Source organism: Oncorhynchus keta, chromosome 2, assembly GCF_023373465.1.
Source record: "Oncorhynchus keta strain PuntledgeMale-10-30-2019 chromosome 2, Oket_V2, whole genome shotgun sequence".
In the NCBI taxonomy this organism is placed as follows: Eukaryota; Metazoa; Chordata; class Actinopteri; order Salmoniformes; family Salmonidae; genus Oncorhynchus; species Oncorhynchus keta.
Window position 1 is genome coordinate 47,568,238 of NC_068422.1, and position 23,349 is coordinate 47,591,586.

The following is a 23,349-nucleotide window of genomic DNA, read 5'->3' on the forward strand; positions in this document are numbered from 1 at the left end:
CCTAAATTAGAATCACTCTTTTAACTCCAAATTAACAAACTAAGGGGAGGATGTGTCCATCTCCAAATCTGCCTGCCAGGCATGGCAGTCGTTAACCCTCAGTATTTCCTTACATGCCATGTCTGCTTAGCCTGCTGCCTGCAGCACATGGAACTTGGTGGTTAAGCCATTTGAGACTCTGCACAGATTTCATTTTAAGGGAGTGTACTTGGATAAGGCATGGGAGGAAACACAGACATATTAAAAGAAAGTGGAGAAATAGAGTGCTTTCTGTGGAAGGTTTGAAATATGCTACAGTATATATTTTATTTCCTCTAAGCTGAAAGCTTCATCAAAATCATCAAGCTTCATCAAGTTTCATCAAAGTCATTATTGTGAGGTGAATATGCAGTTGAAAGGATACCCTGTGGTCACGTTAGTAGCTTAGTTAGTTGGTTGTTAGGGGGGATGACTTCCAGCCAAAGATATGCTAGACTTCACTGTATGTGGAAAAGTTAAGATAACTGAACAGAACAAGCCAAATGGGTGAATCTGGATGATATTACAGTCAGTTCCAGAATTCTTGTTATTATAAAATAAGAGAAATACATTGCTATATTGTATGGTCATTTTTTATTTTTTTCTTACAATCATTTTATTTGAATATTATTATTTTGTCTCTCTCAGTATATCCCGATAGAGCCATGTTTCCGTGAAACAGAGTATGTTACAATCCCTGATGTCTCTCTGGAAGGAAATCCTCGCCCTGAGCTCGTCAACTTTATTATCCCGAGACTGAACATTAGCGAGACTAAATGTCCATTCCGAGTACTTTTTTTCTGCCGGCGGTGTTTTGGAATTGCCTTTGGAATCAGTGCCGTGTGGGGTAACAACAAAGGATCCGATTTGGGGAAAGTCGTATTCCTGATCGTAATGCTGGTAAAGATTGTGAATTACTGCTGCTCTGATATTCAAAAGTTCTTCCCCACTGTATGTAATAAAACAAATAATTTCTTGGCCTAATAATGTAAGAAATAGCACATAAAAAAACAAAATACTGCAAAGTGTTTAAAAGTTTAAGAGTTAAAAGCACGGCAGCCCTATTTGTCGGCGCCATTTACATTTAGGTCCGGTCTAATTCTCTTTTTACCTTAGTTTTTTAGCAGACACTCTTATCCAGAGTGATTTACAGTTAGTGCATTCATCTTTGTAACGGTTCTCTTGTGGTGAAGGAGAGTCAGACCAAAATGCAGCATGTAGATTGCGATCCATGTTTATTCAACTAACGTAACACAAATCTAAATACAAACACTACAAAACAATAAACGTAACGAAAACCGAACCAGCCTAATACTGGTGCACATACACACAGACCAAGGACATAAAGACACTAAGGACAATCACCCACCAAACACACAAAGAATATGGCTGCCTAAATATGGTTCCCAATCAGAGACAACGATAAACACCTGCCTCTGATTGAGAACCACTTCAGACAGCCATAGACTTAACTAGAACACCCCACTAAGCTACAATCCCAATACATACACACCACATATAAAAACCCATGTCACACCCTGGCCTGACCAAATAAATGAAGATGAACACAAAATACTTCGACCAGGGCGTGACAATCTTATGATAACGAGGTGGGACAACTACATATCACATAAGCTAGTTCCACCATTGGGGTGCTAGGACAGAGAAGAGCTTCTTTCTGCAAGCTGTTCAATTGCCAGTGCAAAGAGAAATGGAGAGAAGGGATATCCCTGTCTTGTCTTTCTGCAACAACAGCCATTATTGATGAATCTATATCATGTTTTTTTGCGTATTGTATTAAACTGAAAAATGTTCTTATATTTGTTTGTATGTGTCTATTTTAATAAACCCTGTTTGATTGATATGTATCAAGTCTGGTAAGACTTTTTCCAATGAATTGCTTATAAGCTTTGTTATTCTTTTATTGTCACAATATATGAAACATATGGGTCTATAATCAGCAGTGCACTACATATTTTTATGATTTTATAACTGAAATAACTGTTTGATGCAAGGAATTAGGAACTACTGAATTGAGTGATATGTGTTGTCCTTTGTATGAATAGTGGCGCTAAATGTTGAATAGAATTCTTTGGGAAATCCATCCATTCCTGGTGCTTTTCTCTGTGCAAAAATTTGAACGGTATCTAATATTTATTTTCGGGTGATTTCTGCAGCATTGAAGGCACCAAAGAACACAGTGGCCTCCATCATTCTTAAATGGAAGAAGTTTGGAACCACCAAGACTCTTCCTGGAGCTGGCCGCCTGGCCAAACTGACCAATCGGGGGAGAAGGGCCTTTGTCAGGGAGGTGGCCAAGAAGCCGATGGCCACTCTGACAGAGCTCTAAAGTTCCTCTGTGAAATGGGAGAACATTCCAAAAGGGCAATCATCTCTGCAGCACTCCACCAATCAGGCCTCTATGGTAGAGTGGCCAGGCGGAAGCCACTCCTAAGTAAAAGGCATACGACAGCCCACTTGGAGTTTTCCAAAAGTCACCTAAAGACTCATGAGAAATCAAGATTCTCTGGTCTGATAAAACCAAGATAGAACTCTTTGGCCTGAATGCCAAGCATCACATCTGGAGGACACCTGCGGTGAAGCATGGTGCTGGCAGCATCATGCTGTGGGGATGTTTTTCAACGGAAGGTACTGGGAGACTAGTCAGGGTTGATGCAAAGATTAACGGAGCAAAGTACAGAGAGATCCTTCATGAAAACCTCCCCCAGAGCACTCAGGACCTTAGACTGGGGCGAAGGTTCACCTTTCAACAGGACAATGACCTTAAGCACACAGCAAATACAATGCAGGAGAGGCTTTGGGACAAGTCTCTGAATGTCCTTGAGTGGCACAGCCAGAGCACGGACTGGAATCCAATTGAACATCTCTGGAGAGACCTGAAAAAGCTGCGAAAGGTGCTTCAACAAAGTACTGAGTAAAGGTTCAGAATACTTATATACAGTTGAAGTCGGAAGTTTTCATACACCTTAGCCAAATACATTTAAACTCAGTTTTTCACAATTCCTGACATTTAATCCTAGTAAAATTCCCTGTCTTAGGTCAGTTAGGATCAACACTTTATTTTAAGAATGTGAATTGTCAGAATAATAGTAGAGAGAATGATTTATTTCAGCTTTTATTTCATCACATTCCCAGTGGGTCAGAAGTTTGCATACACTCAATTAGTATTTGGTAGCATTGCCTTTAAATAGCTTAACTTGGGGCAAATGTTTCGGATAGCCTTCCACAAGCTTCCCACGTTAAGTTGGGGGAATTTTGGCTCATTCCTCCTGACGGAGCTGGTGTAACTCAGTCAGGTTTGTTGGCCTCCTTGCTCACACACGCTTTTTCAGTTCTGCCCACACATTTTCTAGAGGATTGAGGTCAAGGCTTTGTGATGGCCACTCCAATACCTTGACTTTGTTGTCCTTAAGCCATTTTTCCAGAACTTTAGAAGTATGCTTGGGGTCGTTGTCCATTTGGAAGACCCATTTGCTGCCAAGCTTTAACTTCCTGACTGATGTCTTGAGATGTTGCTTCAATATATCCACATATTTTTCCTCCCTCATGATGCCATCTATTTTGTGAAGTGCACCATTCCCCCCTGCAGCATGCACCCCCACAACATGTTGCTGCCACCCCCGTGCTTCCTTGCTGAGCGGCCTTTCAGTTTATGTCAATATAGGACTTGTTTTACTGGATATTTATTAATTAGAATTTATCATTAAGATTGAACTGTTGCAGAGTACGAGATTATCATTCTCCAATTGTACGCCTTAAAGGTATCCCAAATTATATCTTGTCACGCCCTGGCCTTAGTATTCTGTGTTTTCGTTATTATTTTGGTTAGGCCAGGGTGTGACATGGGGATTTATGTGGTTTGTTTTGTCTGGGGTTGTTTGTAGTTATGGGATTGTGGTTAGAGTAGTACTCTAGGTAAGTCTATGGTTGCCTAGAGTGGTTCTCAATCAGAGGCAGGTGTTTATCGTTGTCTCTGATTGGGAAACATATTTAGGCAGCCATATTCTTTAGGTCTCTTGTGGGTGATTGTTCCTGTCTCTGCACCAGATGGGACTGGTTTGGATTTTCACGGTTCTTGTTTTTGTATTCAGTTGTTCATGTGTACATTTACGTATTAAAAGAACCATGGACACTTACCACGCCGCATATTGGTCCTCTGATCCTTTTTGCCTCTCCTCTTACATATTTGGGGTCGGCTTTTCTCTGTCCTCTATGTCTACAGTCGTGGCCAAAAGTTTTGAGAATGACACAAATATTAATTTTCACAAAGTATGCTGCTTCAGTGTCTTTAGATATTTTTTGTCAGATGTTACTATGGAATACTGAAGTATAATTACAAGCATTTCATAAGTGTCAAAGGCTTTTATTGACAATTACATGAAGTCGATGCAAAGAGTCAATATTTGCAGTGTTGACCCTTCTTTTTCAAGAACTCTGCAATCCACCCTGGCATGCTGTCAATTAACTTCTGGGCCACATCCTGACTGATGGCAGCCCATTCTTGCATAATCAATGCTTGGAGTTTGTCAGAATTTGTGGGTTTTTGTTTGTCCACCCACCTCTTGAGGATTGACCACACATTTTCAATGGGATTAAGGTCTGGGGAGTTTCCTAGCCATGGACCAAAAATATCAATGTTTTGTTTCCCGAGCCACTTAGTTATCACTTTTGCCTTATGGCAAGGTGCTCCATCATGCTGGAAAAGACATTGTTCGTCACCAGACTGTTCCTGGATGGTTGGGAGAAGTTACTCTCGGAGGATGTGTTGGTACCATTCTTTATTTATGGCTGTGTTCTTAGGCAAAATTGTGAGTGAGCCCACTCCCTTGGCTGAGAAGCAACCCCATGGTCTCAGGATGCTTGATGATAGAACTCACCTTGTCTTCTCCGGACAAGCTTTTTTTCCGGATGCCCGAAACAATCGGAAAGGGAATTCATCAGAGAAAATGACGTTACCCCAGTCCTCAGCAGTCCAATTCCTATACCTTTTGCAGAATGTCAGTCTGTCTTTGATGTTTTTCCTGGAGAGAAGTGGCTTCTTTTGCTGCCCTTCTTGACACTAGGCCATCCTTCAAAAGTCTTTGCCTCACTGCGTGCAGGTGCACTCACACCTGCCTGCTGCCATTCCTGAGCAAGCTCTGTACTGGTGGTGCCCCAATCCCACAGCTGAATCAACTTTAGGAGATGGTCCTGGCGCTTGCTGGACTTTCTTGGTCGCCCTGAAGCCTTCTTCACAACAATTGAACTGCTCTCCTTGAAGTTCTTGATGATCCGATAAATTGTTGATCTTGCAATATCCTTGCCTGTGAAGCCCTTTTTGTGCAAAGCAATGATGACGGCACGTTTTTCCTTGCAGGAAACCCTGATTGACAGAGGAAGAACAATGATTCCAAGCACCACCCTCCTTTTGAAGCTTCAAGTCTGTTATTCGAACTCAATCAGCATGACAGAGTGATCTCCAGCCTTGTCTTCGTCAACACTCACATCTGTGTTAATGAGAAAATCACTGACATGATGTCAGCTGGTCCTTTTGTGGCAGGGCTGATATACAGTGGAAATGTTTTTGGGGGATTCAGTTAATTTGCATGGCAAAAAGGGACTTAGCAATGAATTGAAATTCATCAGATCACTCTTCATAACATTCTGGAGTATATGCAAATTGCCATCATACAAACTGAGGCAGCAGACTTTGTGAAAATGAATATTCGTGTCGTTCTCAAAACCTTTGGCCACGGCTGTACATTTGTAATGGTAAAGGTTTTTATTTTTTTTGTTTATGTATTTAATACATTTTGGGCCCAGAAGATGTGCTCTGTTCATTCTGTAAATTCTGTCTCAATTTTCAGTTGGTGTGATTAAGCATGATACCAGAGAATGATCCGATATCACAAAATCATGCTTTTTTTTGGTGCATTTTTTGAAGAAAAAAAACGTTGTCAATTCTTGAATAGGTTCTTACTTTGAGAATAAAAAGGAATAATCTTTTCTAGTTAGGAATAGTAATCTCCAGGTGTCCTGTAAATAATTTGTTGAGATTATATTTTTCAGCCTCTTTTGAGGGTCCCTAAATGTGGCTATTTTATTACAACGTCTCTCAATCTTATCAAATGTATGATTTAGGTCACCTGCTGAAAATAATAGTTCCTGTCTGGATTTGATCTAATATAGCTACAATTCTACCTAAAATCACCAGATTTGCCCCTGGTGGGATATACAATCAAATAAATGTTTATTTCTCACCATGTAAGGTACAATTCAACATTAGAAAATGGCCTTATACTTGGATAGAAGGGGAAATTGTGTATTCTTATTGATCAGGATCCATACGCCTCTGCTGTTAATACAATAGGTGGCAACATAGGCCTCTCCAACTTTGCTCCTCTTTAAATATTCAATTTCTATTTTTTTTTGTTGCAAGAACACCACATCTGCTAAAAATCTCTTTAAGTGTTCGAGAACCATATACTGTCCCTTCAGAATGTTGACTTTGGGATAATAGTTCCACAGTTTAAAGATTATCATGCAAGTGTATTTAGAAATGTTCTGTTTCACACAGATCTTAAAGATGACCTGGTGATGGTATTTAGCGGTCTTCTGTTTAATGCCGATTCGATAGCATCACTCCAGATCCTCCGGTGATACATCCACACAAGCTCTTCCGATATTAGCTTGATCACGTAGCTGCAAATGTCACATTTTTCATAATCTTCCACTAGGGACAATATACCAGACGAGCTAAATCACTTCTATGCTCGCTTTGAGGCAAGCAACACTGAGGCATGCATGAGAGCATCAGCTGTTCCGGACGACTGTGTGATCACGCTCTCCGTAGACAACATGAGTAAGACCTATAAACAGGTCAACATTCACAAGGCTGCGGGGCCAGACAGATTACCAGGACGTGTGCTCCGGGCATGTGCTGACCAACTGGCAGGTGTCTTCACTGACATTTTCAACAAGTCCCTGATTGAGTCTGTAATACCAACATGTTTCAATCAGACCACCATAGTCCCTGTGCCCAAGAACATGAAGGCAACCTGCATAAATAACTACAGACCCGTAGAACTCATGTCTGTAGCCATGAAGTGCTTTGAAAGGCTGGTTATGGCTCACATCAACACCATAATGCCAGAAACCCTAGACCCACTCTAATTTGCATACCACCTAAACAGATCCACAGATGATGCAATATCTATTGCACTCCACACGGCCCTTTCCCACCTGGACAAAAGGAACACCTTTGTGAGAATGCTATTCATTGACTACAGCTCAGCGTTCAACACCATAGTGCCCTCAAAGCTCATCACTAAGCTAAGGATCCTGGGACTAAACACCTCCCTCTGCAACTGGATCCTGGATTTCCTGACGGGCCGCCCCCAGGTGGTGAGGGTAGGTAACAACACATCCGCCATGCTGATCCTCAACACAGGGGCTCCTCAAGGGTGTGTGCTCAGTCCCCTCCTGTACTCTCTGTTCACTCATGACTGCCCGGCCAGGCACGACTCCAACACCATCATTAAGTTTGCAGACGACACAACAGTGGTAGGCCTGATCACTGACAATGATGAGACAGCCTACAGGGAAGAGGTCAGAGACCTAACAGTGTGGTGCAAGGACAACAATCTCTCCCTCAACGTGATCAAGACAAAGGAGATGATTGTGGACTACAGGAAAAGGAGGACCGACCACGCCCCCATTCTCATCAACGGGGCTGTAATGGAGCAGGTTGAGAGCTTCAAATTCCTTACCGTCACCAACAAACTAACATGGTCTAAACACACCAAGACAGTCGTGAAGAGGGCACGACAAAACCTATTCCCCCTCAAGAGACTGAAAAGATTTGGAGTGTGTCCTCAGATCCTTAAAAGGTTTTACAGCTGCACCATTGAGAGCATCCTGACAGGTTGTATCACTGCCTGGTATGGCAACTGCTTGGCCTCTAACCGCAAGGCACTACAAAGGGTAGTGCATCACTGGGGCCAAGCTTCCTGCCATCTATACCAGGCCGTGTCAGAGGAAGGCCCTAAAAATTGTCAAAGACTCCAGCCACCTTAAACTTAAACTGTTCTCTCTGCTATCGCATGGCAAGCGGTACCGGAACGCCAAGTCAAGATCCAAGAGGCTTCTAAACAGCTTCTAACCTCAATACATAAGACTACTGAACAGCTAATCAAATGGCTATCCAATGAAATGGCCACCCCCCCCCCCACCCCACTTTATTAACTCTACCTAATGTGCCCCCGCACATTGACTCTATACTGTATATAGCCCCGTTATTGTTATTTACTGCTGCTCTTTAATTATTTGTTATTCTTCTCTTTTTTTTTAGGTATTTTCTTAAAACTGCATTGTTGGTTTAGGGCTTGTAAGTAAGCATTTCACTGTAAGGTCTGTTACACCTGTTGTATTCGGTGCATGTGACAAATAAAATTTGATTTGATGGCCATGGCAAAATCTTGATATTGTGTTCATTTAACAATTTCTTTGTCGATTTTGATCTTTGCTTGGGTTAATTGTCTTGCTGGAAGATCCACTTGCGGCCAAGTGTCATCCTTCTGGTAGAGGCAACCAGGTTTTTGGCTAAAATGTCCTGGTGCTTGGTAAAGTTCATGATGCCGTTGACCTTAACCCCGGCCCCATGATCAGTGGAAGCAGAATAGCCCCATAACATCAAACATCCACCACCATATGTTATAGTAGGTATGAGGTACTTTTCTGCATATACTTCAAATTTTCTACGTCAAATCCACAACAGGTATGCAGAGCTCATTTTCATGTCATCTGACCATAGTAAGTCCTGGAGTTTGATAAATGGCACTTGGATTGGAACCAGTGTTTTGGTCAAATGACATGAAAATAGAGCTCTTTGGCCACGCACACCAGTGGGGGGTTTGGCGTCAAAAAACAGAAGCATATGCATACTTTCTCAAACACTAAATGTACAAATATGTATTTTACAGTTATAAGGAAGGTGAAATGTTATAGTAAGTCGTTTTATAAATTGATTTAGAAAAAATCATTTCAAGCCTAATTCATTCAGTTTTGTTGAGTAGGAAATATATCATATAATATATTCTATATTTGTATATTTTTTTATCATATTTGTGATGTGCACTTGAGCTTGTGTCCTCAAAAGTGATTTCACCTCAGTAATGTATAATTCATTTTACCAGAAAGTAAACATTTTTGAAAGGTCAGATTTGAGCCTTTTTTTGCAGCATGTAGCATTAATAGTTATTGTTTATGGCCCTCTCATGATAAATAATTTATTTCTGGGATGACTTAGATTACATTTTCAATTACATTTAGTTACATTTGTCACAACCTCCGCCGAAGTTGGTTCCTCTCTTTGTTCGGGCGGCGTTCGGGGGTCGACGTCACCGTCTTTCTAGTCACCACCGATCCATGTTTCATTTTCATTTTGTTTTGTCTTCATTATACACACCTGGTTTCCATTCCATAATCAATGTTCCTTATCTAACCCTCTGGCTTCCCTTTCCGTTTTGGGCGTGATTGTCGTTGTCATGTGCGTTTCATATTTTGTGCTCTGGATATTTGTGTTTTTCCTTGTTGGAACATTGCTTATTTTTGAGTAAATTCTCGGATTATTACCTGTGTCCTGCGCCTGACTCCTCCTTATCCATTCAGCTAATCATTGACAACATTTAAGAGGTTTTAAACCAAATCTATTTCTCTGATCAATTGCATCAGTATAAAATAATATATTATACATTTTGGGGAGTATACCTCAGTATTTGTTATTTGTTTTATACAGGCTTTTTCTTCTCCTTTATCAAGGGTGCAAACATTTTGGAACCTGACTGTACAGTGTACAAAAACAGCACAGAAGGCTCAGAACATCTGTGATTCCCCTCAGCCAATTTGGAAACAGCACCTGAAAAGACTCCTTTTCACTAGATCTGAACTAAATATTATTCAGTCGATGACCATATGTGAAGTACTGCAGGCATTGAACATGCACAAACGCCTGAGTGTACCTATATTTAGGGGTTGAGTTTTTGCTTTTCTCTTTTTTCAGATAGACTTCACCAGACGCCTCCACACTTCCAGCAATGATGGCTGTTCTCCGCTCTGGAGGAAGAGTGTTCATCATGCTCCTAATTAGCAGGTAATAAAGATAAGTTACAGTAGAATAGTTACAGTGACTGCCTAGGACCTGTGGTTACTATGTACAGATGCTGAATATACAGTCAGATGACAGTATGAGACATTGTTAAAAATGTTTTCAGACAATGGTCAAATTCGGTGTTGCTGGGTCCAGTGTAAAGGATTTTCGGTAACACTTTACTTGACACCCAGCGTCATAACCATGTCATAACAGCTGATAACCTGTTATAAAATGGTCATTACACTATCATGACACATATATTTACATCTGTTTTGACATTTTATGGCTGAGTGTAAAATCCCACAAAAGCCACCGCGGTAGTTATTTCATGGCTGGTTATGACACCTGCATAAGAGTGTGGAAACCCACAAAACCTACCACACAAGTCAAAACATACCATTACACCATAGCCTATGTATCAACAGTATGTTTATGTTAAATATATATATTTTTAAATTGACCAAATTAAATTATCATTGTAATTGCGCACACATGGATGTCAGACATGCACCTACCCCAATGCTCTGTTGCTGACAACTAGGATGAATGCAGGAGCAGATTTCAGGAGCAGGACAAGACACCCCTTTTTTTTTTACTGATGACTGAAATAAGGGCATGTACGTGATAGGCCTATGTGGCTTATATAATTATGATGGTCATAAATGATGATGATTGTGGACTTCAGGATGCACCCCCATATCCACATCAACGGGACCGAAGTGGAGAAGGTGGAATGCTTCAAGTTCCTTGGCGTACCCGTCACTGACAAACTGAAATGGAAAACCCACACAGACAGTGTGGTGAAGAAGGCACAACAGAGCCTCTTCAACCTCAGGAGACTAAAGGAATTTGGCTTGTCACCTAAAACCCTCACAAATTTCTACAGATGCACAAGTGAAAGCATCTTGTCGGGCTGTATCACTGCCTGGTATGGCAAGGCTCTCCAGAGGGTGGTGCGGTCTGCCCAACGGGGGCAAACTACTGGCCCTCCAGGACACCTACAGCACCTGATATCACAGGAAGGCCATAAAGATCATCAAGGACATCAACCACTCAAGCCACTGCCTGTTCACCCCTCTATCATCTAGAAGGCGAGGTCAGTACAGGTGCATCAAAGCTGGGACCGAGAGACTGAAAAACAGATTCTATCTCAAGGCCATCAGACTGATAAACAGCCATTAGAGGCTACTGCCTATAGGCATCAACTAGGAATCACTGGCCACTTCAAGGAATGGAACAGTAGTCACTTCAATACTGTTTACATATCTGTCATTACTCATATCTACATATTAAATGACTAAGATACCGTAGAATAGTATAGAACACAGTATATACATATGAGATGAGTAATGCAAGATATGTAAACATTATTAAGTGACTACGATACCATAAAATAGAATATAATACAGTATATACAGTGGCAGGAAAAAGTATGTGAACCCTTTGGAAATACCTGGATTTCTGCATAAATTGGTCGTACAATTTGATCTGATCTTCATCTAGGTCACAACAATAGGCAAACACAGTCTGCTGAAACTAATAACACACAAACAATGATATGTTTTCATGCATTTTTCATGCCTTTATTGAACACAGTGTAAACATTCACAGTGCAGGGTGGCTGACCCTCCTTTGGCAACAATAACCTCTACCAAACATTTTCTGTAGTTGCGGATCAGACCTGCACAACGGTCAGGAGGAATTTTGAACCATTCCTCCTTACAAAACTGTTTCAGTTCAGCAATATTCTTGGGATGTCTGGTGTGAAATGGCCTCTTGAGGTCATGCCACAGCATCTCGGTCGGGTAAAGGTCAGGACTCTGACTGGGCCACTCCAGAAGGTGTATTTTCTTCTGTTGAAGCCATTCTGTTGTTGATTTACTTCTGTGTTTTGGGTCATTGACCTATTGCATCACCCAACTTCTGTTGAGCTTCAATTGGTGGATAGATATCCTAACATTCTCCTGCAAAATGTCTTGGAAAACTTGGGAATTCATTTTTCCGTCGATGACAGCAGGACGGCCACTCATAGGGAGAGTAGCAACAGTGCTGAACTGTTCTCCATTTACAGACAATTTGTCTTACCATTGAACATCAAGGCTTTTAGAGATACTTTTGTAACCGTTTCCAGCTTTATGCAAGTCAACAATTCTCAATCTTAGGTCTTCTGAGATCGCTTTTGTTCGAGGCATAGTTCACATCAGGCAATGATTCTTGTGAATAGCAAGTTTTTTTATAGGGCAAGGCAGCTCTAACCAACATATCCAATCTCGTCTCATTGATTGGACTCCAGGTTAGTTGACTCCTGACTCCAATTAGCTTTTGGAGAAGTCATTAGCCTAGGGGTTCACATACTTTTTCCAACCTACACTGTGAATGTTAAAATTATGTGTTATTAGTTTAAGCACTATGTTTGTCTATTGTTGTGACCTAGATGAAGATCAGATCGGATTTTATGACCAATTTATGCAGAAATCCAGGTATTTCCAAAGGGTTCACATACTTTTTCTTGCCACTGTATATACTGTATTATATTCTATTGTATGGTATCTTAGTCACTTAATAATGTTTACATATCTTGCATTACTCATCTCATATGTATATACTGTGTTCTATACTATTCTACGGTATCTATCAGGTATGAAGGTAAGACCCAGATGCAGACAACGTCAAATTAACAATGGTTTAATAATCCAACAGGGGCAGGCAATAGACAGGCCAAGGCAGGCAGGGGTCAGCAACAGTACCGCACGGCAGGCAGGCTCAGGGTCGGGGTAGGCAGAGGTCAATAATCCAGAGGTCGGGGAAAAGGTACCGGTCAGGAGGCAGACTCAGGGTCAGGCAGAGTGGTCAAGCAGGCGGGCTCAGAATTAAGACAGGCAAGGGTCAAAATCAGGAGGGCGAGATAAAGAGAGACTGGGAAAAGCAGGAGCTGAGACACAAAAACACTGGTTGACTTGACAAACAAGACGAACTGGCAACAGACAAACAGAGAACACAGATATAAATACACAGGGGATAATGGGGAAGATGGGCGATGCCTGGAGGGGGGTGGAGACAATCACAAAGACAGGTGAAACAGATCAGGGTGTGACAGTATCTTAGTCCATTCTGTTCTGACAGCGCTCGTCCATATGTATATAGTCTTAATTCATTCCTACTTAGATTTGTGTATATTGGGTACATATTGTGTAATTTGTGAGATATTGCTTGTTCGATATTACTGCACTGTCAGAGCTAGAAGCATAAGCATTTCGCTACACCCGCAATAACTTCTGCTAATCACGTGTAAGTGAGCAATACAATTTGATTTACGACTCATAATGCTTCGTGACACAGGATGGTCATAATGGTTCTTAACAGTGTCATAAAGTGTATTTTCTTAGTCCAAGTAAAGTGACACAGGATTGTCATAATGGTTCTTGACAGTGTCATGAAGTGTATTTCTACAGGTTATTTAAAATATGATGAAAAAAACTTGATTGTAAAGAATTCATTACAACAATAAAAGATTTAAGAAACAAACTTTTAAACAAAAGGAATCTTCTTGGCAGGAATTTTTTGTTGTTGAAAGATGTGGGTTTTGACACTTATGTAGGTGTCGTAACCAGCCACAAATAATGCAATATACTGTATGTCACAACAGGTGTAAATATGAGTAATGACTGTGTTCTGATCATATTATGACAGGTTATGTCAGCTTTTATGACATATTATGAAAAGGGTTATAACCAGTGTTACCGTATTTTCTGTGTGTATGTGTGTTTGTATGTCTGAGCGTGACCAAGCGCATGTGTGAGAGAGAGAGCGAGAGAGATAAATCAATTCTCCATTGGTTGTTTTGTTGAGGCACATCAATACTCAATAACGACTCCCCATGCATCACTCAGAAGCATTGGAATTCTCTACAGAAGTTTTGAAATTCAAATTGACACTGCCACGGTGCTGCTGTGTGGCACCAGTGATGCAGCAATCAGCACCATATGCACCAAGCACTGTGCCCTTCAGGAGTCACGCAGAGAGAATGATGGGATGTTGTGGTGCATATTTGACCCTTACCGTGACAGGAACTCATCCTCTTCTTGCCAGAAGAATTTTCTTTGCAAGCATAATATTCTCCGTGCACAACTTAGATAAGTCCAACCCCCCGGGCACCACCTTATTCTGCCATAAAAAGTTGCTCCATGGCACAGTTTCTCCGGCCGCCACCCCTTCGGAGATTAACAGCAGGAGGCCTGGTGGCAAGTGCTATCTGCTTTGGGTACAGATGCTTTGGTCCAGTGTCCCATCCCATATGGGAGTCTTTGTCCATTTACAGATGTGATATCTTAATTTGACCACTTTGTTGTCGCTGAGATTTTTCCTGAAATTCAAATGAGCCCTGGGATATAAATAAACTCAACTGAAATCTGCAGTTATCTTTCTCTCTCCCTCACGCAAACAATAATGCACCAGACAAAAAAAATATTTTTTCTCAACAATGTAGGGGCCAAAATCATTGACACCCCTAAAGAGTCTTAAATAATAGTCCAAAGTTTAGTATTTGGTCCCATATTCCTAGCATGCAATGACCACATCGAGAAACTAGTTGGATGCATATGCAGTTACTTTTGGTTGTGTTTCAGATTATTTTGTGCCCAATAAAATATATTGGGTCATTTTGGAGTCACTTTTATTATAAATAACTAGTGGTGCAACGGATCACAAAACTCACGGTTCGGATAGGATCACGGTTTTGAGTCACAGATTGGATCATTTTTCGGATCAAATATAACTTTGCTCTCCATTTATTACTTAAAGAACACAAGGAACTTTTCAGTGTTTAAATAAAATATTAAAATAACCTATTCAATACTAGATTGTTAAATTATTGTGCAATATGAGACATGATACCTTCTTCCTTTGAACAATAGTCAATGAAAAAAATAGCCTGTGTCCACATCAAAGAAAAGAAAAAAAGAAAAGAAAGCAAACCTGAGCTCATAACTTCATATTATTTTTCAAAAAGATGAGGATGTCTACATTGCCTGGGGAAAGGGTCGACCTCTTTGCAGTCACTATGTCCCCTGCCGTGGAGAACACCCTCTCACTAGGGACTGAAGTGCCAGGCACAGCCAGGTAGCGTTTTGCCATCATGGCAATGTGAGGGCGTTTACACACATTGCTTTTCCACCATGCCAGTGGATCACCATGCACTGGAATGCCGTTTGCTGCCTTGTAGGATGCCACCTCCTCTTTGATGGTGTCCTTGCTTGCAAAGGTCTCTCCGAAAAGCTCCTTCATGGCCGAATTATTTTGTGGAGGAGATGTATATGTGTCTTTCAGAAGTCAAATTTTGTTTGGAAATAATGGACAACGCAGCTGGATTAGGCGGAGTTGTTACCAAATAAAACAATACTAAAGCACACCAGTAGAAAAAAAATAATCTAGTTCATACTTTCTCATATTTTGGTTGCTAGAGATGCGACCCAATCATTCGATCAATTAATTCTATATTTAAAATGGAGCTGACAGCATTTTAGCAACATGACATCTTATTAAAATCTTTTCATATACACCAGCAGGAAGAATATACTACTTTTCTTTCTTTCAGACAAGTGAGGACTTAGATATGGTCCTTCTCACGTTTTTATAAATTCTTCAAATGTTTGGGGAGGACGTATACTAAGGCATTTGTGGAAATTGTATAGCAATATAGACTGGAAAATCAGCCATTCATTTGGACAATTCAGTAGGCCTTTATGCAAATAAGCCATTTGCCACTAGGGCCCCTGCCATCATTCACTTTGAACTGGACTGTGTGTTTACACTCAGACGATAGTGTCCTGAAATTGGAGTAGATTGGCAGAGTGAATGTGCAAACGCAGGAGAAATGCTAACTGAAAAACAGTAGTTCAAGTTCAGCATAGCTAGCAAAGCGATTTCCATTTCTTGATAGATAAATAGATACGTTAGCTTATTAGTCACGTTATGACTGACTTGTGATCATTGCCCTTGCTAGTTTGATTGGAATAACATTCCCATCCTTAGTTACACCCACAGATATTGCCAACTACTTTAATTATTTTTTTTCATCGTAAATACACGCACACATGGATTTTGTATTGTAGATATGTGGTTGTAGGATAGTGGTCTGAGGGCAATTAATGTGTTGTGAATAGTGTTATGAATTGTAATGTCATGTAATATTTTTTGTTCATAAGATCATTGGTTACTGATACTTTATCCTCCTTCCCAACACTTGTCCCAGGCTCTGATGTACTTTATTTTTTTATATTTTTTTACAAAAAGCAAACACTATTTTACAATTGCAGGATGATCAATGTTAAATGCCCACTCTATTGTACTATACAACTATTACTACTGTAGCCCACTATAGAACCCTTTACAATCCTAGATATCCTAACGTTTGGAGTCAAACAGCAAAGTATAACAAAAAAGGGGGGGGGAAAAAAAAAAATCTGCCATCATTTTATTGTGAACACAACATTGATACATATAAGTACTCCAATTGAATGCCCTGAGAAGTGTTTTGGTTTCCATTTGTTAATAAACCTATGTATAACCCTGTCTGCTAGACATAGTGAAATGTACTTCCCTAATTTGTCCAATCTCAGGTGTGCAGGCCCACCGTGTCACAGTTGTTTCCATATTGCCAGGAAGACATTGTTAATCTTTATTTTGGTACAGGCTTTCATTAACATTCCTGTAGTTCTGTCTCATCCAGTATTGTGGATGAAACCAAAGTAGTTATCATATTGAGTGCCTTTTTCTGGACGGTTAACCATTTCCCCTCAACAAATAAATTAATGCACTAATGGGATGGAAAGTCTGTAAAGAATAATTATAGGCTGTGTTCAGAAAAATCTCTATTTGATGATTCTGTTTTAGATGTTTTGCTTAGTTAAGGTACATTTAATACTCCAAACTCAGAATCAGATCACTAAAGTCATTTTCTGTTGACATAAGTTCACTTCGCGGTTCATCTATTTTGCAGATCCAGCTCTATGCCAAAAATGAAGGATTGTTTCTTTTGCTGAAGAAAACCCGTCTAGAGCAAAGCAGCACATCTAACTGTTTCTGCATCAGCAATTAGACCAGCCTGGAAAAACCAGGGGCACGCAGATTCTAACAAGCACTTCCCTCTGTCTCCTGCTCCTTCCTTGAGCCACCCCCCATATTGCCAAGGCCACTGGCCGTCTCGCTTCCCCTCATATCCTCCTCAGGCTCTGCTGCTCCCAAGGAAACACATTTATATTTATTGAACAAATCTGGACTGAAATGCATCCATCTAAAAAAGAACAAAACAAACACATACTTCCCATTTTACTTAGAGTGGCTGAACCAAAATCCTAAATTCCAGACCTTTTTTAAGAGACACTTGGCCAGACCCGATTTAGGAAGCAGCGCACGAATGGTGGCTTGGGAGGATTTCCTACTTAAAAGCTTGGCTTCCTGTGAATTCCATATCTTGTGCCCCTAAGATTCCTAGGCATAATTGGAGTACTGTGTGCGATTAAAGGAGACATATAACAAATTAAAAGCATACAGGTGTAGGATCTTTATTTGACCTATATTGTCACAGCAAAATAACAGGATTTGAACATTTAATCCATAGTGTTACTCAAAATCGGTGGTTAGGCTGTTAGCTGGCCAAAAGTAGGTTACATCAAAAGGGCAATACTGTTAATATGTTTGTTATTGTGGATTGTCAGTGAATTTATGTAAATATAAGTAATATTTCCCCCACTGCTCCCTCTGCTAAGGAGCTCTTGATTGGGCCAATACGGACTTTGAGAACCTATAATTAGGCCCACCTGTGTGTGACCTATATTGTTGTTGTGACATTGATTGCCATTGCCCCCTATGCGCGCTAAAGAAGGGCTCATACCCAAAACGTTTGCACGACAATACAAATGTTAGTATAAGTTTATTCACCAGAGCGCTGTCCTGTTTATCTTTTTATATCACGAAGCTCATCTGCATTTCCTGCGACGCAGGAACCTTTCCCAGCAACAAAAGAGTGATCAAATTAAGATCCTATATCTGCAATGGATGAGTCCTGTCTTGTAATTTTTCTTGAGGTTGTCGAGTTGTGTCTGCCATGCCTTTAATGGCTTCTGGAATGGTCTATGATGTGTTGAGACTCTTGTTTGCACTCTGTGGGAATTGCATGATTGCATCTGACATTATTTCGGTCATTGTCTGGATGAGGAGAGGATCGAAGCATGGGGCTCTCTACTCCCTCCCTGCCTACACCGCTTCTAGTTATCCCCAGCTTAACACAGAGGCTTCGCACACATCCAATCAATTACTCCTTCCTGATTCTCCGAGCAGTGGCCAGGCTATGAGCATCCATATAAATGTGAGCAATGGATTCATGTGTCCTTTTGAGACAACAGCTGATAATCAGCTGAGGGGACGCACTGTACCAAAATTAATGAATGGCGGGAATCAATGTAATTGGGCATTAGATGACGCGTTCTCAGAAGGATGAGTCAACGTTGTTGCCTCGTCACTTCAACCAAACAATTCTATGTGATGACGTTGAATCAACGTGCACAACTGATAGGATTTGCAAAATGTAAATGTAATCAATGTAAGGGAATTTAGTCTTTTTTTTTTTCACCCAACTTTTAACTCAATTGAATGACAGGGTAACATTTTTGGTCAATTTCACATTGAATTCACATTAGTTGACAACTCAACCAAATGTAAATCAAAACTAGACATTGAAATGTCTATTCCCAGTGGGAAGTATGCTGATCCTTGTAGCTGTGTGGGATAATATATTCAAAAATGTTTGCCTTGGAGTAAGTTGAGCCAATAATGGCCGGAATGGATTAAATGGAATGGTAACAAACATGGTTTTTAGTTGTTTAATATGCTTCTATTCCAGCCACTATTATGTAGCCACCACACCCCTTAACAAATGATTATATTTAGTCAGTTATGCATAATATTCATAATTTGTGTCATGCATATGAACTCAAGGTAGTACATTTTTATTGTTACAGAGCAGACACAATCATGCTGTAATGCATAACAAGCAGGTCCCTTGAAGTTCTTGAGAGAGTAGCCAAAGAAATGAGAGAAGGGAAGAAGTCCATTTGAGCAACAGCAAGGGACGACAAAGAAAACATATGTAGCTGTGCAAAAGAGGCTATGATAGAGCAGCAGAGGCACACAAGGTATTGTCTGGTGACATGGAGTCTGAGCTTGCTAGACAGTGCATATCAAGAATCTCACAGACCAGTTTCATGGGCTTCGTAGCCTCAAATACAGAGAACTTTCCTACGAATTGGCACATCGAAACATCCCTGTCCCAGACAACTGGTCAAGAAATGGAAGTGATATTGAACAACGAGATCTATATGTGAATGTAGGCATACAATACCACACCCCCATTACATTAATTAAACTTTGACCTACCATCACCCACTTACCCCAAGGCGACTCAAATTACCGTCTCTATGCTCAAATTACCCCATACATAAGTTGTCAAGAGACCGCTTTTTTGGAACAAGCTATGTTTTCAAAACTGTTATGTTTAAATGAATTAGGATTACATACACAGCATCCTGAAATATATATCTAGATTTATTTGTTAGAAATAATACTATATTTACCTTGAAGTAGTGACTCTGAATGTAAAAAAAAAAAATGGCTCAACACACAAGGCTCGTATCAACCATGTATAGACTTTTCACAACATCACTCTTACAGTATGTAGTAGTTTATTAACTTGACCATTGAACAATTGCTCGGGAGATGTGCTATTATAATGTATACATATGCCGTTAAACATAAACATACAGTAACAGCATACATGATTAAACTAAACAACCATGTTTTAAAATTTTCTAAAACATCTAAGAAATTACAAGAAAAAAGCCAGAGTTGATTGAGGGTGGCTCTTTCATACATGGATCAAATCAAGCTTTATTTATATGGCACATTTCATACATGAATGTAACACAAGGCGCTTAACAGAAGAAAAAAAATGAAATTAAAAACAAATATTTACTATACCATATTTAATAACAAAAAATATTTAAAAAGCACTCTGGGGACAAGTAAAGCTAAAAAGGTGTGTTTAAATATGTCCACAGTTTCAGCCCCAATCAGGTTCTCTGGCAGGCTATTCCAGAGGCAGCGGGCATAGTAACTAAAGTCTGCCTCTCCATGCCTCTTGGTCCTAGGCTTTGGGATAGTTAAAAGGCCAGTGCCAGACAAACTGAGGGACCTACTGGATACATAACTCAAAAGCATGTCTGATATGAATTGGGTGCACAATCATGGATTGATTTAAAAACCAATAGCAGAATCTTAAAATGAATCCAGTGCAGAAACTTTAAAACCGGTGTAACGTGTGCTCTGTCTGATCGTGGTCAGTACCAGTGCTGCAGCATTCGGTATGTTTTGCATTTGAACAACGGCTTTCTTGGGTAGACCAGACAGGAGAGCATTACAGTACTCAAGCTTGCTTGTAATGAAAGTATGGATGAGTCTCTCTATCAGCCTTAGATAGAAAACAGCCACACCTTAGCAATGTTCCTCAAGCTATTTTAGTCACGTTCCTAAAATCTAAAATTACACCTAGGTTTTCTACCTGGTGTTCTCTCTTTATTGCCCATGAAATAAAGTGGGTAGCCAGATTCTCTCTCTGTGCTTTGGCTCCAATAATAAGTACCTTGTGTCATTGTGGAGTTTGTAGGCTATGACAGTTCTGGCTGCCAAGTTACCACTACTTCAGTTTAATTAGCTATGGCTAATGGGTTAGAAAATCCCATTGACAAGACTCCCTGTATCTCTCCCCATACAATCAACAAGCCAACCACACACACACACACACACACAGTAGGCTTTACAGCAAGTACAGGGGTATTACATAAGAGTCCTTTAGCAGTATCAAAAGCTACCTTACAATCAAGGGACCACTCAAACGATTATCTTGCAGAGACGTTTACAGAAACTATAGTAGTAGCCAACCATCCCTAAAAAGTGGTGTAGCTCTCATCTGGTGGTAGGTGCAGGGAATGCAGTTATAGCCAGAACCTTGGCATCAACAGCGCGCACCTGTCCATAGCCGACCTCTATGCCGAGATTGGGAAGGCTACTGTTACCTAACTCGCACTTTGCCAAGTTCAGGGTTAGAAAAGCAGCTGCCAAACGCTCACATACTACCGTTAGAGAGTTAACATGATCTGACCACTGACAAATAAATCACTAGATCAAGATAGGTACTACAATTGGGAACACCAGCTAATACAGAGTTAACCAGTCATGGGAAAGTGGCGGGTGCATTCCGCATCCCAAAAGCCATGACAGATTATTGTAGGAAGTTGTCTGGGGTCACAAAGGCAGAAAGCTCAGAAGCAAGTGAGGTTAACCTTTTAAGAGGTCCAACTTAGTTACATAAGTAGCAGCACCAACAGTGACGAGACAGTCGTCCAGGTCTGGGTAACGGGAATGAATCTGGCATTGTGACAGAATTTAACTTTTGATAATCCGTACATAACCTGGACATACCATCAGGTTTAGTAACCAGAACGAAAGGAGAACTCCAAGGGCCTGAACTTGGCGTAGCCAGGTCATTCTCCAACAAATATCTCACCTCATCCCTCATTATCTTCCTCTTAGAAGCTGTGACACGATATGGGTGTTGCTTGATAGGGGTAGCATTTCCAACATTAATGTCATGTTCCAACACGTTTGTGCAAGTAGGAACGTCATTGAAGAGACTTGGAAAACTGTGTCCATCCGTTAAATGAACCAGACCTGACTGGAGAGACGGCAACATTTCTGAGTTGGGAAATCTAACGCACTGCTGCTGAGTATTGCGCAACTGTAATCCATCTCCATCATTAATATGACAACCCACTATCATAGCAGTAGAAGCAGAGGAGACGGCAGTACCTTCCGCTGTTTTTTTAATTATCTAACTGGGTGATGGGTTGGGTGTGGTATGCCTTCAACATGTTAATGTGGCACACACAAGATTTACCGTTTTCTATCAGGAGTTTAACGCACATAATCAGTTTCACTTAAATTCTTTTCAATGAAAGAAGGACCAGAGAAACAAGATGACAGCGAAGATCCTGGAACAGGCAATAACACCAGTACTTGGTCACCTGGCTGTAGTGGACGAGAAACAGCCTGTTTATCATAGCGTCTTTTCATACTCCTCTGTGAGGAAGACAGAGCTTCCTTTGCGAGACCACAGGCTTGGTGTAGGCACTCACGAAAGCGACTAATGTAGTCCAACACATTCTCCTCTCCCACACACACACACAACTCTTGGGACAAAAACTGTTCAAGGACTTTCATTGGTCCTCTCACTGTGTGACCAAACACTAGTTCAGCTGGGCTGAACCTTAGGGATTCCTGTACAGTTTCACATGCAGCAAACAAAACTAGAGGAACTCCCTCAACCCAATCTTGCTCAGATTAAAAACAATATTTATGTAGCATAGACTTCAGTGTCTGATGTTCAAGCTATAATCCTTTGCAGAGGAACGTCCTCGGGGTATCTTGTTGCCATACACATAACCGTTAACAGAAACTGGTTAGCCCGATTTTTTTCTTCGGTAACGGTCCAACACAATCAACCACCACATGTTCGAATGGTTCTCCTATGACAGATATTGGACAAAGAGGAGCGGGAGGAATAACCTGATTTGGTTTTCCTGTTATCTGACATGTGGCATGTCCGACAGAACTGAGCCACATCTTGTTTTAAACCTGGCCAAAAGAAATGTCCTAAATGACCAGACCACTGGTGATCATGAGCAAGGGATAACACATTTTTTCAAAAGGCTGTAGGAATCACTATTTGGTTAAATAGAATTCCAATCTCCACCCACGTCGACATGGGATGTCCATTTACGCATGAGGAGATTACCACATTCTTCTTCACCTCTTTCAATGAGACAACACTAGAAAAACATTTAGCAAGCCTATTGTCAACCTTTTGGTTAGCAATCATCTGCTCACGAGTGACTGGTAACTAACTGTATTGCATCAGCAATAAGTTCAATATACTTCGATTCTTCCCTGGGCTGTTTGTCAGAGGGGATCAGCTTCCCAGAGGTAGCACACAACCCATCTTCTTGATCAAACTTTTTGAACAGAATAGTGTTCGACAAATCTATCACGTCACCCACTTGTCGTGCCTGAGC

General features: G+C 40.7%; 1 protein-coding gene across 1 annotated transcript in view; it reads left to right on the forward strand.

Annotated features, from left to right (window-relative positions):
- LOC118401500 (gamma-aminobutyric acid receptor subunit pi-like) overlaps positions 1–23,349 on the forward strand; it is an 87,635-nt gene that overhangs the window by 16,187 nt on the left and 48,099 nt on the right. Inside the window, exon 2 of the mRNA XM_035799070.2 lies at positions 10,079–10,168. Coding sequence (XP_035654963.1) covers positions 10,113–10,168 — 56 coding nt within the window. The 5' untranslated portion in view covers positions 10,079–10,112. The remainder of the gene's footprint in view (positions 1–10,078; positions 10,169–23,349) is intronic.